Source organism: Lissotriton vulgaris, chromosome 9 (assembly GCF_964263255.1).
Source record: "Lissotriton vulgaris chromosome 9, aLisVul1.2, whole genome shotgun sequence".
Lineage (NCBI taxonomy): Eukaryota > Metazoa > Chordata > Amphibia > Caudata > Salamandridae > Lissotriton > Lissotriton vulgaris.
Window position 1 is genome coordinate 64,547,085 of NC_141697.1, and position 15,968 is coordinate 64,563,052.

Genomic DNA, 15,968 nt, shown 5'->3' on the forward strand with positions numbered 1-15,968 from the left:
TTGTCACACTACAGGTCCCACAATGCAATATAGTATTTCAGATGTGCATGGCCTGCATTACTGGGGTTATCAAATGGCTAGCTCTGGAGGCCTGGGCATTGTTAGGGGATGGGGTCGCAGTTGCATGGCACTTACATTGGGATTGTTGGGTGGGTCGGGAGGTGTCCAGCCGGGTGACCCCCACGCAGGCTGCAGGGTTGATTGTGTCCTCCATCAGGTCTTCAAGTGGAGTGTTGGGCGCAACTGTGGGGTCTCCTCCTCCCGTGGCATGTTGCTGCCCCAGCCTCTCTGCAATGCGCTCTTTAGCACGACCTCTGAGGTCGTACCACCTCTTCTTCAGCTCATTAATGGAGCGCTGGGTCACTCCAACAGAGTTCACCTTGGACTGGATGCGCTGCCAAATGCGCCTCTTGTCGGCTTCAGGCAACTTTCGGGATTCCTTGCCAAACAGCCTGTCATGGTCCTTGCTTACACCCTCGATGAGGAACTCCAACGCCTGCTCAGAAAATTAGATTTTGCGTTTTCTGCCAGGTGCACTGCTTCCTGCTGCTTCCTGGGACATTCTGGTTTAGTGAGTGTGTCCTGTTGTGGTGCTGCAGGGTGTGTCTGGTGGAGCTCTGTGCTGTGCTTCTTCCACTCTCAGGCTCTGTGTTCAGAATGAGTGAGGGAACTGCCTACTTCCTGGTTGTGATGTCATCATTGTGCTCGAAATGCGACTTCCCGTTTTTGCGATCTCGCACTTAGCGAGATCGCAATTTGCGATTTCGGTAATTGCGAAATCGCAATTTCAACATGGGAAACTTACGACTCTGCTAATTTTGTACGATTTAGCGAAAATCGCAATCGGCAATTACCGTTGACTGCGATTTGCTTTTTTTTAATCGCTTTTCTTGATGCATCCCATTCTGCAAATTCTAAATTGCGATTCGGTATTTTTCGCAATTTAGAATTCGCAGAATCTGGGCTTGATGCATCTGGGGGAATGTTCATATAATTCTAATGGCCCTGAAATGTTCACATTAGTGGTGGTTTACAGAACTGAGAGATTCTGTGTAACAAAATACCTCTCTATAGTCTTTCACACACTGTAATAAGAATCCACCCTTACAGCCTGTTCGTTTTACCATATGTTACTCATTTAAATTAAGTCCGGAATACCGTCTTTGTCGTAATCTTTAATATTAAGCAGCTCAGATCTATGGGTTTTACCTTAATGTTGTCACTATTAAAAAAAAAATGCTCAGTGCTGCTGTAAGAAGTCTAAACTTTCCCACAAAGCAAGCAAAAGGCATGATTTGCAGATATTTCACTGCGGAGCAAATACTAATTTAGCCTTGATGCCATGGTTTGCCCCACTGCGACTGAATGAATTTTTTGTAAGTTTTATTAGAGGGGGTGCCCTCTCATGCCCCCGCTCCTTTCTCCACTCTAACCTCGGGCATTTCACCACCTCCTTCTGCAACATTGTTTAATTAGGCGCTGCAGTGTGGGCAGCGAAATGTCTGTTGGCAAAAGATTTAGCACAAAAGTCTGCATGCCATCAGCCATACCGTCATGAAATTACAAATACTTAGAAAACTACAGCAGGCAAAAATATACCCTTCTTATTCGGGCCTAGGAAGGATTGTGACAGGCGGCAAAGATACTCCATCGCAACGGCAATAGAGTATTCTTACCGACAACAATGAGGTCTGCCCACCAAATGTAGATGCGGGCAGACCATAGAGTTAACACTGGCAGAGAGTACTATGGCCCAGATGCATCAAACAAAAATCCGCTTGCGACCGGTATTTTTGCATTTGGGATGCATCATCCCAAATGCAAAAATCGCAAATTGAGAATTCGCTAAATTGCGATTACTTGCATTTAAGGAATCTCAAATTGATATTCCTTACATGCAATGCATTAAAGGTTAAAAAATAGCGATTTCGCTAAGAGGGCACGCAAATTACCATGAAGTACAACTTCATGGTAATTTGCAAAAACTTTGAAAAATGCACTAAAGTGCATTTTTCAAAGTTTCATGTTGCGCACACACATGCCCTAAGGACATGTGTGTGCGCAACATATGTGCACAGATCAATTTCAGGGGTGCAACAGGGTGTCCTTTGGACACCCTTGCACCCTTGAAATCGCAATCTCAATTTGCAAATCGCTATTTGCGATTCGAAATTGAGATTGTCTTCCCATTCATTCCTATGGGCCTCTAGGCCCATAGGAATGAATGGGGCGGTATTCCTTAATTGCGAGTTGCAATTTGCGAGTCGCAATTAAGGAATTTTAAGAAATCGCAATTTTTTTAGCAATTTCTTGATGCATTGCATTTTGCGATTCCTTATTTGCGATTCCTTATTTTTTGCAAATAAGGAATCGCAAAATGTATGCTTGATGCATCTGGGGGATTGTCTCTGCTATGATTAAGCCCTTCTGATTGCCCTGTGTAGTAATGGCCATCGAACGCTGACTGTAGTTCCGCCCCCCTAATTTAGTTAGGCAGAATTACAGGCCACTTTTCGCTGCCCGCCACTGCCAAGAAAACCCTGGTGGTAAGGGGCAGTTAAAACCTTTAAAATCTCTAGTTGCCCTTGGGGAGGTCTCCCATGCAAAGGGAGCATTTTCTTTAAAAAAAATCATGTTTCAGAATATTCATTTTGAAAATAAAAAAAGAAAACTGTTTTGTTCTGCAGACAGAGCTCTGTACCAAATAACAAAATGCATTGACAGGAACCAAGGTGACGGCTGTTTATGGCAATGCCTTATAAATGACTACCAGGTTGGCAGCCAATTATAAATCTGGCAGGCGATCCCTCCACTAGGGAAGGGAGTAATCATTGTATTGATGGCATTCTATTTCAGTGGAAGCTCACAACTTCTCCCCAACCAGATTCTGTAGTTAAGAGAATTAACAAGTAGGAGGAGCCAAACCCCTTTTCACTTTTAAAACTCTTTTTCTGTTGATCATGTAACATCTGGCGACAGCTGCGCTGTGAAGCCAGTCCTAAATGTGATAAGAAAATAATGTAAAGACACTTTTCCTTCAGAAGTCCAGCATAATTTTAAAAATTCATACCATGAAAACATTTTTTTTAAAATAAGTATGTTTCAGCCCCCAGCTGTTCTTTCATTTTTAATGACAATAAGGAAGCATATCTTGAGTGCATTCCTCAAAGACGCGTTTTCAGCCCTTGTATGCTGAGAGTAGGACAGTGGAGCAAGAGTTGGGAAAAGCCATTTCAAATTCTTGGGCATATGTAATACTCCTGCTTTGATGTATTTGTATTTTTCCCTTGATTGATCTTCTGAATTGCCCTCCAGCAATGATGCTGATTTGTTGGGAGCAGTAAAGGGCGAGTGACACAGTTACTAGACTGGTGTGTACTAGCATGTGCAACTATGTCCTGATTTATGTGCCAACCTCCTAATTGAAATCCTGCTGCCACATAGCAGGTAAAAGGTTTGGTTTTGGAGTGGTGAATGGCAGGGCTTGGCATCCCTTGTCTTATGATTCATGTCTATGTGCTCTGTGTTTCCAGATACACAGCGGGTGGAAATACGGAGTTTCGCTAGATGAAAATGTGAAAACCCATCCTCTGATCCGACCCTTCAAGACATTAACAGAGAAGGTACTGGCAAGGGGTGTGTTTAAAGCAGAACATATGTGGTATTGTGGCAGCCTTAAGTTAAATATGTATTTTGCACTGGACATCAAACCCACACGACCACACATATGAGCAAACAGAAGGGATAAATATGTGCGGTTAGATCAGGCCTTGGCCTTGCACTATGTAGCCTGCTGTGTATTACTAAGCACAGGTTTCAGTGCCACTCCTGAGATTGAGTGTTAATTGATCAGGGGGTGGCTGATTGTTGGTTGAGCAGGCTGTACATGAAAACTCCTGACCTGGGGAAGCCAGGGTCATTCCAATGGAAGATGGTTGAGAGGCTAGAAGACCCAAGACGTCTTTTGTGAGTGGATGTAGAGAAACTTTAGCTCCTGTGTATAATTGTAGAGACCAGGAGTTGGGGATCACTCTTGGGCATGATTGTAAATAGACCAGATTGTAAAAGACACTTTTGCAGTGGTTGTTACGAGAAAGGGGTTATGTGACTGCATCTGAGAGTGTTTAAGAACTGCTACCATTGGGGTGATTAAATAGAGGTAAAGAGCATGGAAGTGTTTCTGTGGTATCTGTAGAGTGACTATTAGGCCTAGACGACACCTGAGGGTGTTTGTAGAGATAAGAATGTTAATAGATTTACATGTGAGTGATGATCAGGGGTGCAAGGAGACTAGGGGGGAAAGACCGGCCCCTGTATAAAGGTGCTGGTGCCTCAACAGCTGTGGCAGAAGGAAAAAATTATGGCTAGAGGGAAGGACATAGGATATGAAGCACAGGGGCAAGATGGGTTGACAGAAAGAAGAAAGAAACTAGAAAGCCAGAAAGAAAAGAAATTGAAGAAAAACATGGACTGGGCAGACTTCTGAATTGTTAAGGAAGCAAAATGCATCGAGGAAGGGAAGAAGCAAAGAAGTAAGAAGATATTAAAGAAGACTAAAAAAAAGGAAAAACAAAGGTTGGTGGGCTAGGAAGGGGCAAAAATAGAAAGAGATGGAAAAGATGAAGACAGAAGAGATGGCTTATGGTGGGAAGGGAAGGAGACATGAAGTTGGGTAGCAGGGATTTGAGGAGATATTGTAAGAAGAAGCACAGGAAAAGGAGAAATAGACGGAAAGGAAGACAAGGAAGACCTAAAAAGAAGAAGACATGGAAGGAGGTTGAATATTGGCTAATCAAAAAATTCCATTAACTGATGACCTGAAGGCTCACTATCTGATAGAGAGGTTTACTGGGTGAGTAGCATCTGAAGTAATGTGGAGATTGACACTGTTCCAGCAGTGCCACCTTGATGAGAATACTATGGCATTCCTGAAGCTACCATAAGGGACCTGCATTATGTTGCAGGATCTGAGTCACTGACATTGATGTAGCAGTAACAGCCAATTAAGAGTTACCATTAGCCATAGAAGAATGTTCTGTAGGGTGCCTGCATTATTTCGCTCTCACCAACAGACCAATATGTCGCCCAGCCTCGCTGAGGATGCTAGTAGACAGGCTTAAGTAGTAGTAGCCATTGTGTTGCATGTCATAATGCTGAATTGATGCATTGCAGTTAAGTGGCCCAAACTGTTTCTTAACAAAAGAAGTTGGTCTGCACCATGTCTAGCAATAAGAGACGAGTCCCTTTGCCAACTGCCAACTTTCTGTCTCTCAGCCGATGAGTGGACCATCAGATTCTCAGCCCTACGGTGTACCTGGGGTTCCTCTCTCAGCCACTGAAGTGACTTGCAATTCTTATTTCAGCCCCAGCAAGGTATTTCAGTTGTTGCCTCTGCTTGGCACGGGTCTGGGAGTGAATGTGCCTCTATATGCATCCCTGCCAAGTTTACCGATACCATAAATTCAGATGATGTGTGAGCAATGGGGATGCAGAGCTAAGATTCAAGCAGATTCAATACTCCAAGCATGAAACCTATAGGAGCTAGTCATACATATAAAAGCCTGAAGTTTATATCACATGACACTACATAGCTAGAGGTCCTGTCAGAAAGTATAGCCCAAAGGCCTGTCTAATCTGCCTGTCTGCCTATTTTCATGAATACTGCAGCTCTGCATCTCTACTTAGTCTCCAGCTGTGTCTTTGTTTTCACATAAGGCTTATACTTCACCCAACCTCTATCCCTTATATTTCTGCATTTGGTTTTTCATTTTACCCTCATCACTGCTGTTAGAAAGCACTCCCATACAATTTCCACTCTATCTCATTCAACAAAGCTTCACTCACCCTTTCACCTCCTTCAATGTTCTCACAATATTTTGTTCTGGAATAATAGTTTAGCTACAATCTGCCATCCTCCCTGTACCCACTGAATTTGCATATCTCTGTCATATCCCTCTTCTCTTTATATCCCCCAGGCTGTGCAGACTTAAACACCATGCATCTTTCATTAGTGGGCCTTGTGAAATCATGGTAGCACTCACATACATGTGCTTGTAGGCTTCAGGATACCAAATTCCAAAATAGAAATTGGCAGGAGTCACACTCAATATAAATATAATATAGCTTTGCAACAGAGGGGAATGGAAAGGTTTTGAAGAGGCTCCCAGTACTGTCTGACAATTTGAGGACAGCATGTGCAAATGCCAAGCAGCGATCCCTGTGCCTTACTGTAATTAGAGAGGGAACAGATTGGTCTTCTGCCTAAATAGTTTTCAGGTTGTCTGTCAAGTAACCTACTCTGCTTCTTTCCACCACCAGGAAAAAGAAATCTATCGCTGGCCTGTCCGAGAGTCTCTCAAGACAATGTTGGCCATGGGTTGGACGCTAGAACGGACCAAAGAGGGAGAGGCTTTGGTTCAGCATCGAGAGACAGAGAAACTGCGGAGCATATCCCAGTCCAGTCAGGTGAGGCAGTGTCACGTAGTACTGTTAGGTGTAGCAATGCTAATGCATAATTCTGGGTGGCCTGTCAAACGGGAACCAAGAAAAAAGGGGGGGTCTCAATACCCAATTTCCATAGGGAAATTTTGACAGCACCACAACCCATACAGCTGAACTAAGTTGCACTGAATTTTGCAGAGAGCTAGATCTTTACCCGTTCCATAGTTTTTAAGAAATTAAGGTTCAAAATGTATGTATAGCTGAAGGTTAGGTTAGTGGGACTCTGGCAAGAGTCCATACAATACACAACTTCAAATACTAGAGGGATCTGATTGGTTGATGGGTCTCTATTTTCAGTAAGCTATCCCGCTCCTGCGGCAGCGAGAGGCCCCTGCCATTCCTGTGGGAGATTGCGCTGCAATTTACAGGATACGAAATGAGGAGAAATGTTACAGCCTCCATTTGAGGACTCTGGGATTCCCGTCATGTCTCAAGAATGTAACAAATATAAGGTGTAATGGGGCAGGGTAGGGGAACCCAGATCCCCTGGACCGTGTGGCTCCCCGGGCCAAATTAAAACAAAAATAAAATTAGTTGCTGTAATTCCGAGGGACTCCACTGGGCGTCAGCAGGACTCCTGTGCTCCCACGGGATTCCCACAGGAGTGCAGGGGCCACGCTGACTTCACGAGAGTCCAGCAAATAGCGGAAACATTAAATAAAGTAGGGATAAGGAGGGCGTAAGTGAGTAAGTGATTAAAATGGGATAGCCACATACTGTTTGTTGGCACTGTGGCGAGCTCATGCCGTACAGAGCTTTCGTGGGAGGTTAGTTGCCTGCAGGCTGTTGGAAGCAGGGCTTGCCCACAGGCCAGGCCCTACTGCAGTTTCCACACTGAAGATAAATGTGTGCAGTTGGCCGCCCCCTGGGAGGTTGGACGCAGAACCTGGCCAGAGTCAGGAAGAAGGTAGAAGGCTAAATTCCTTCACAAGATCATGGAATCTGTTTTTAACATACACCAAATGGAATTTTATTATGTACTAGCAGCCCGCCCCGGCGTTGCCCGGGGCAGAAGGGGGCTGGGGGCAGCATTTTGTGCTTTTGTTTAGTCCCGGCCGGGCCCCCGCCCGCCCGCCCTGACATTGCCTATACCGGCACCCGCCCACCCGGACATTGCCTATACCGGCCCCGCCCTCCCTCCTGTCCGCCCGCCCCGACATTGCCTATACCGCTCCCCGCCCGCCTGCCCGCCCTCTTGCCTGCGCCCGCCTCCCGCCTCTGCCTTACCTCAGCCGCGCTCCGGACTTCACCGCCACTCCCGGGCCCCCGCCCGCCCGGACATAGCCCGGACCGCCTCCCGCCTCCCGCTTCCCGCCTCGCCTTACCTGAGCCGCCGCGCCACTCCTCGCCGCTCGTTGCCGCTCGTCACCGCTACTCCCCGCCTGTCGTCATCACGCAGGTGTAGGTTGCGGTCAGCGCTACGTCGCGGTCGGCGCTTGTTTTAGGGGACTACTTTGTTTTTAAACTTTAATTTACGTTTTTTTAAAAATGTTATGCAGCCTATGTCCATCTACACACCCTGAGGATTCCAACAATGTATTGGGTGTGTGGATTGGCGCTGTGGTTCCCGAGTTTACCTTGCCAAAAGGTTTCTGTTCTCTCTTTATAATAGTAGTATAGAAGATATAGATTTTACAGTGGCTGTCGCCAAAGTGTAGTTAACAATTAGGTCCGTTTTTTTTGCAACAATTTTGCAACATTTGATGAATTTGCATGAAACTGTCTAAAAACAAAGTTCGTCCACCCCAGCTCCTTCGTGGAAAGTTTCACGCTGATCCGTGAAGCAGGGCCCGAGTAAAAGGGCAGGTTAGAAAACATTGGTTTCCCATGTTAATTCCCATAGGACATTTTGTTCTCTGGTACAGAAAAGGTGGCTGAAGGAAATAACACCAACTATTGCATTCACTGCTCATGACATCACACATCACCCCGCTCGGCGCTCACCACATGTTAAATGACATCACTGAGGCGTTCATGTGCCTCAAGAAAAGCTAATGGTGGTAAGGTGCACATTGGCCATGGCCTTGTCTTCCCCCCTCCACCCTTGGTGTACGTCATTCAAGGTTTCTTGAAGGGTACGGTCGGTGTCCCAGGAGCAGAGCGCGCGCAGTCGTGCCATGGGCGTCAGCCGCCTGGGCCACGTGCAGGTCTACACCGCAACGATAGATCAGGGACACGAATACACACACATCACTTCACACATCCCAGCAGCACACACACGGTGAGGAAAAGCCTGAGTCAGCAGCACCAGATTTATGAGCGCCCTAAAGCTAGGAGGAGCGCGCGCGGCGCTGCGAGGCAGCCATTGTGGAGCTGTTAACACAAGGCCTCTGTCATCGGAGCTGTGAACGTGTGCGCTGCATCTAATTATGAAAGCTCCATTGACAGAGCCATATCAATGTGTCAGCAGGGCCTGGCGCCTTGGCGTAGGCCACTGCGCCGGCCAATCACAGGGGCGCCTTGTGCCATCACTCTCCAAGGCCCAGTCAATGGGAGCTGGGAGAGGCCTCCATTTTGTGGCCCCCAAATGTGCTTTCCTGGTTGAGCTCGAACAGTTGTGTGGGATTATTCTGAGGGCGGGGGTGGCGATCTGTTTTGTTTCTTGTTTTCATCAAAATGTCTTTTTCTGTCCCGCTTGTCACACCGCGTGAAACGTGGATGTGATAATAGAGCGAAGACATCAGTTACATCACTGATTACACGATTGGCCTTTCGGCGCCAAGTGATGCCAGTCAGTCAGCCTGAAAATGGTCTGGAATTGCAACAACTTACACACAATCGTCACTTATGTAGGGGTCTGCATCTTTTGAATTTGGCCCGAAAATTTTAGTGAAGTTCTCGAACTTGGCACTCCTCACCTCAAGCACTTAGAAATTCGAAAAAGAACTGTTCTTTTGCATGCATGACAATTTTCACACTAAAAGTTTTTTTTTCCAGAGATTGGTCCCTGCAAACTCTGCCTTCGTAGGACGTTATCTCGCATATAAAACGTCGAAGTCTTTATAAAGGTGACGCAGTTCCCGAAGTTGTAAAAAACTGAAATGACATAGTTTGCAGAAGTAACCCTTCTTAACCTTGCATGCCCATCAGAACTACTACCGGGCTGATGTAAAATGGAGTGAGTGATGGGCGAATGTTTCACTGTCAGGTCTCTCTGGAAGGCCACGAGGGTTGGGGCTGGATCAGTCACCTGTCAGAGTACTGCAAAGCCAAGTGCTGCTTAAAACTTATAGGACCGAGCCTGCGCGCTTCCCGCATCCACTTCAGCCACCACCACTCCCTGTCCATTCTCCTCACGTCCCTCCACCCTGCTGACTCACTTTTGTCCACAACTCTGGGGTTCAGATGATCATCTGAAGAGCACGACGAGTCCCTTCTGGTACTCCTTTCAACCAACTGACGCCTTCCAAGTTCCATCTCACCACCCTCGCACACTTCGAACCAGCCAGGCCGTCTCCCACCCACAGACTGTGGGCACCGGCCACGCGCGCAGTCGAGTGTGCAGGTGTGTCCGTGGCCTCCTCTCCCCCTTGCCTGTGTGGTCCAGCATCCGGGTCTATGCGGCACGTGAGGCTATCCTCTGGCCCGGGCCGAGGGGAGGGGGGCTGGATAACATGATCTGCTTTTACGTCCTATGGCCCATATGTACCTTCGTTGGCCCCGGGGCTCTCACAATGCAAACGTGTCCAAACGGCTGAAGCGCGCTGCACGCGCAGTGCCAGGCCCGCGTTATTCTATGCAAAGGGGGTGCGGTGGGTCGGGAAAGTGCAAGCACCCTTCGAATGTCACACAAGGCCTGATCTCCTAATGTCCCCGATCTGGCATTTTGCGGCCCTCTAGGGCCCAATGAAAGCAGAGACACACAGTGGGCAGGTGCAAACTATGGCTAATGTAAGCAATCGCCTCAAAAGTCCACCTGTGATGTGATGTACCACGGGGCAGTCGGGGGCAGTCGTGGGCAGCCAGAAGCTTGCACTAAAGCGGGGTCCCTGTGCAACACCACTGCCCGCGTGCCTGTGCGCGGTGGCATAGTACAAACTAAGCCTTGCACAGAATGGCGCAATGGACGGGGGTGTCTTTGGCGTTGCGCAATGTCTTGCCATTAGCTAATGCGGCGCTGCAGAGTTTCATGTAGTTCTGGGGCACGTCGGTCACCCTGGGACGACGTTGCCAGGAATCGTTCGAGGCTATGGGTTGTTTAGGCCTCAAGTGGGCAAAGAAGGCCCTGGGCTCTCCAGGCACTGACACGAACGCACATCCCGCAGCGCTTCCCCACCGACCTTAACACACCCGGGTGTCAGCTACCGACCTCTGTGCACGAGTTTCACGACTGAGGGAACCTATTTACACCCATGCATTGCGTCCCAAGTGCACACAATACACAGATGCCAGGCAGTGCCTGACGTGTGCCTGACCTCTAACACAGTGACCGAGGCACTGTTGCAGAATCTCACATGCACGTATAAGGCTCTACAGGCAACCCCGCCCTCTATGGATAAATGCAGACACATTCACGTGAAAAAGCAAGCAGGCTGTGGCTTGCTCAACCGACTGCTAAACCGGAGCCCCCGAAGATGAATGGTTATTTCCCATTGTTTGGTATCTTCCACGGGGGCCAGGCGCGGGGGGCACTCGAGGCAGAGAGCTCCGTGCAGCCGGGCAGAGCCCGTGGCGAGAGCGCGGAGCTGTGTAATTGACACCGCTTAAGATGCCTTCACCAAGTCAGGGCGGGAGGGGAGGTCGAAGGCCAGAGCATCACAAGCCCGCTCTGATGATGCATTGGTACTTTTCCGGGACACCTATTGTTATGGAAGTCAAACCAGTTCTGGGAAAAAAAGCACAAATAAAGTTTCACCAGCAGAGCAAAAAAAAAATGCATTCTTAGGGCCCAGGACCCCTGGCGCTTCGTACCCCCCACGGACTGCGCTGCGGGTTTTCTGTGAAATGACACGCTCAGTGTCTGTCTGTCTGTCTGTCAGTCTTCGGTATCCCTCAATTTGTAAGACACGCTTTAAGAGAGGCCTGGCGAGGCCAATGGAATGACAGCAAGAGCCGCGAGGCCGAGACTGCGAGAGAGGGCGGGGGGGGGGGGAGTGGAAGGAGGGAGGCGGGGGAACAGAGTGGAGGCGGCAAGAGCAGGCGGGTGGCTCGGAGCCCAACAACTATTTATAGGAAAACCTCTGTAGTTATGGTTGAATCAGAGTCCCGGCTCCCGCCTCGCCTTACCTGAGCCGCCACACCACTCCTCGCCGCTCGTCACCGCTCCCCCCACATGTCGTCATCACGCAGGTGTAGGCCGGTCAGCGCTACTTCGCGGCCGGCGCTAGTTTTAGGGGATTACTTTGTTTGTAAATTGAATTTTTTTAATTTACGTTTTATTTTAATTTTAAGTCGCCTATGTCCATCTACACACCCTGAGGATTCCAACAATGTATTGGGTGTGTAGATTGGCGCTGTAGTTCCCGAGTTTACCTTGCCTAAAGGTGCAAGTTCTCTCTTTATAATAGTAGTATAGATATAGATCATACATAGTCACATTATTGCCATTCCCTGAAAGTTTCTAAAATTAGGCTCCCTCCTCCATAGCCCCGCTGGGAGGAGATACCAAGCCAATATCTTGGGAGTTGTCCAGTCCACTGGCATCCACCTGGCGTCTGCGTGCTGGGGTGGCACCTATATAGGCACCGTGCACATCACTTCTGGCACAGACCACACCTACAATGCAACACGCATCCTACTGGCACACAGGGGTAATGCACACAAAACAAATTTTTGATCCTGTCTGACAACTGGGTTAATTCTAAGGCAAGAAATCTGCTGATAGAAGTCTCTATCAGATTTCCTAACCAAAGTAGTTTCAGATTTTCATATTAATCAAACCATTTATCTACTGACATTCTTTCAGAATCTTTTGACTCTATAAAGATCTCCCTACACTTTAGATGTGAGAAGGGTCTTCATTTTATCTGAACAAAATACTCTAGTCCAAACGATTGTTTATTCATTTTTCCCCATTATGTACAGGTTAGCCACATCCAAACAATATATAGCCAGGTGGATAGTTTCTTGCATTCTGGTATGCAATCAAAAAACAAACACAATCTTAACTGGTAAACCAAAAGCTAATTCCACCAGAGGTAAAGCAGCAACAGCTGCTTTGATAAGGAATACCCCCACTGCAGAAATCTGTAAAACAGCCACATGCAGGTCTGTTCACACCTCTACGAGACACTACTGGCTCAATTCAGACTCTAGAACAAACTCTCAAGTAGGACAAACTTTCCTAAGTAACTCTTTGCTTTTTTGCTTTGGGGGCATCTTTTTCCCTTCCACTGCCTTTTTAGAAATGGGCTTGGCACCCTATTCAGTGCTTATGATTGTATATAGAGATACCCTAAGAGAGAAGGAAAGGTTTCTTAACTGTAATCCCAGTTCTCGCTCAGGGGAATTTCCATTGAAATCATAAGCATCCTTCCCTCTGCAGTGGAAGGAAGAAAGATAATTTACATATGTTCTATTTTCATTAGTCCTCCTCTCTATCACTCTGTAAAAAGTTCTGCGGTAACTGCCACCTCCTGGGAAGGATGGAATACTGGGGGAGTGTGAGCTCCTAAAGGTGCCTCGTCAGTTTTCATATGCATGTAACTGCAGCCTATGTGTCTACAGTGCCCTATGACTTCTTCTCCATTTCCTTTAAAAAGGTTTGTGAAAGAAATTTATAAGGAGAAATTATGTAGTTTCTTGTAATTTTTCTAAATTTTTATTATTAATTTGGTCTTTTTTTTAACTAAATTAAATTAATTGGGCAATATAGCCTATTTTATAGTCTGCAGAACGCTTCTAAAAAAATTATATTTTAAAACTTGGCCTTCCTGATGTAAGGCTAAGCTCTACACTTAAGAAGATATATGTTAAAGCAGTGCTCCAGGATCCCCGCACATGGGCAGGACTATTCACTTCTTATGATTTCAATGTAGATTCCCCTAAGAGAGAACTAGGATTACAGGTAAGAAACAGTTCCATCTCTGCCCACTTACTTATCAGAATGAGTATAGTTGCAGGTATGTAGAAGAAATATTGAGAAATGAAGCTCACAGATGTAGTTTAATGTAATTCATTTCTAGAAGAAGCTATATCTCATTATGTGTGGTAGCAAGCAGATAGATGTTTGCTTCCCCGTAACTAAAGCTGAGCAAAAAATAAGTTTTCCCATAAATGCTCCTCTCTGCTAATGACTGTTCATTTCAGACAAACAGTTTCGTAGAGCGAAAGCTGGTCCCCATTTCGCTGTTTATGTAGCAGTTGTAATTCTGCTACTTGGCCCATCTGCTTGCCCTGGCAGGGATGGGGACGTCACAGATCAGCTGTAATGACTTTTTACTTGAGCACCTCCACCATTTTTATTATTACAGGTGATACTGCAACTAAACTGTAATAAGACAATTAGATGCAGGGTTTTCTGAAGAGATTGGAGGGTACCGTATATGACACGTATATTTAAAATTATGTTTCACATAAAGTAATCCTCAGAGGTGACATGATTTATTACCTTTCTCCACCAAACATCATTTTATTTTTCTTCATTATTTGATTGCAGGCAAATGGCTACACTCCAAGCCCAATTGACTTGACTAATGTCGTTCTGTCTCGGGAGCTCCAGGTTAGTTTGCATTATATTGATTATTTGTAAACAACATATGTATTGCACATGATGAACTATTTAGCTGTGTGGTATAAAAATGCTCCCTACTGAGTAGTCATGGGGTGAGCTTTGGTGGATCTTCTAGACAGACTCCTGAGGAATACTCAAGATGTCAGCAATGCAACGTGATCAGGTACTGAAAGGGGGGTGTAGCCTAGGCCTCCTCTGGGGCACTTGGCACAAAAAAGCATATCTTTTACAGTTGCATGTACAATACATATCGCTTTGAATGGCCAGCGGACTATTGTGTCTGAATTAAGGGCCTCATGACATGGTTACCTGCAGATGGCTGCATGCAGTGCTGGAAAGTAGGGGTATCACGCCTGATTCCAGTTCTGGTAGCTCTTTATGGACAAGATCTGGGATCCAGTATGCTGAATTTGTCCTTGCTTCATCTTCCAGTACCTGAACACAATTCAGCAGGGTCCACACATCTCCATTCCAGTCACTGCCGCAACCTATACGCAGCAAGGGGGCTTTCTTATTTTCACTTCTAGCCGAGCACACACAAAGCCCTGATTTAGAGCATCACCAGCCCTTCTTTTTTTCAAGTATTATCCTAGCTGGGACCCATATGGGGCCTAACACCTAGATGCCAATGCAATGAAAGGAAACAAACAGCCTGATTCATCATACTCCCGTTTTGCGAGCCCCTAATAGCGATTCATAGCGAATCGCTATTAAGGACTCGCAAAACGGGATTCATGTAGGAATATGCAAAAAAAATGCGATTCCTACTAATTCCTTATTTGCGATTAGCAAATTGCTAATCGCAAATAAGGAATAACTCCCCATTCATTCCTATGGGCCAAAAGGCCCATAGGAATGAATGGGGAGTATTCCTTATTTGCGATTAGCAATTAGCTAATCGCAAATAAGATAGCGATTGAAAGGGTGCCAGGGGCGTCCAAAGGACACCCTGTAGCACCCCTTAAATGCTAATATGAACAGGGGTTGCGCACACACATGTCCAAAGGACATGTGTGTGTGCAACATGCAACTCAGAAAAATGCTTTTAAAAGCATTTTTCTGAGTTATCGCTATTTACCACGAGGTTTGACCTCGCGGTAAATAGCGGCCCGAAATTGCGATTTCGCAATTTTTAAATGGATGATGAATTGCATTTAAGGAATCTCAAATAGAGATTCCTTAAATGTAATCCATCGCAAATTTGCGAAAACGCAATTACCGATTTTTGCATTTGGGATGATGAATCCCAAATGCAAAAATCTCACTCGCAAAGGGCCAGATTCTCAGAATCTGGCCCTTTGCGAGCCGAATTCAGCTACATGAATTAGGCTGAAAGGCACATTGCTTATCCTTTCACAAGTATCTTAGAGGAAAGATAGGCTGTTTATGTACAGAGACTCCTCATTCGTAAAGATACTACTCATAAATCCCTGTGTGAGTAGCAAACAATCAAAAACTTACTCATAAGTGTAATGTTACCTTGGTGAATCAGGCGCACCGTGATGTGTTTACAACAAGAGTATTACATCGACACCCATAGAAGTACTCCTTGAATGGGTGCAAATGTACTACTTTTTTTTGTTTTCACCAACACTAGCAGCAGTAGGCTTGGAAAGCTGTGCTGCTCAAGTTTCCAAGAATACTGCTGGCATTCAAACACCCAAACGTTGATAGGCTGAATGTTTGCAAATAGACCTACAAGTGGCAATTGCTCTTGAAGCATTCCAGCCTGTAATTTTTACCCACTGTGCCACTTTAGAAAGAGGATCCCACTTATTACAAATCAGTACTGATC

The 15,968-nt window shown here is 46.2% G+C and overlaps 1 protein-coding gene across 5 annotated transcripts in view; it reads left to right on the plus strand.

The window, feature by feature from the left end:
* The window catches only part of RYR3 (ryanodine receptor 3), a 1,864,151-nt gene that overhangs the window by 1,065,689 nt on the left and 782,494 nt on the right, over nucleotides 1-15,968 (plus strand). For all 5 annotated transcript variants that reach the window (XM_086937034.1, XM_086937032.1, XM_086937031.1 and 2 more), the window contains 3 exons: nucleotides 3,534-3,623; nucleotides 6,319-6,465; nucleotides 14,099-14,161. In XM_086937034.1, the coding sequence (XP_086793160.1) occupies nucleotides 3,534-3,623; nucleotides 6,319-6,465; nucleotides 14,099-14,161 (300 nt within the window). The remainder of the gene's footprint in view (nucleotides 1-3,533; nucleotides 3,624-6,318; nucleotides 6,466-14,098; nucleotides 14,162-15,968) is intronic.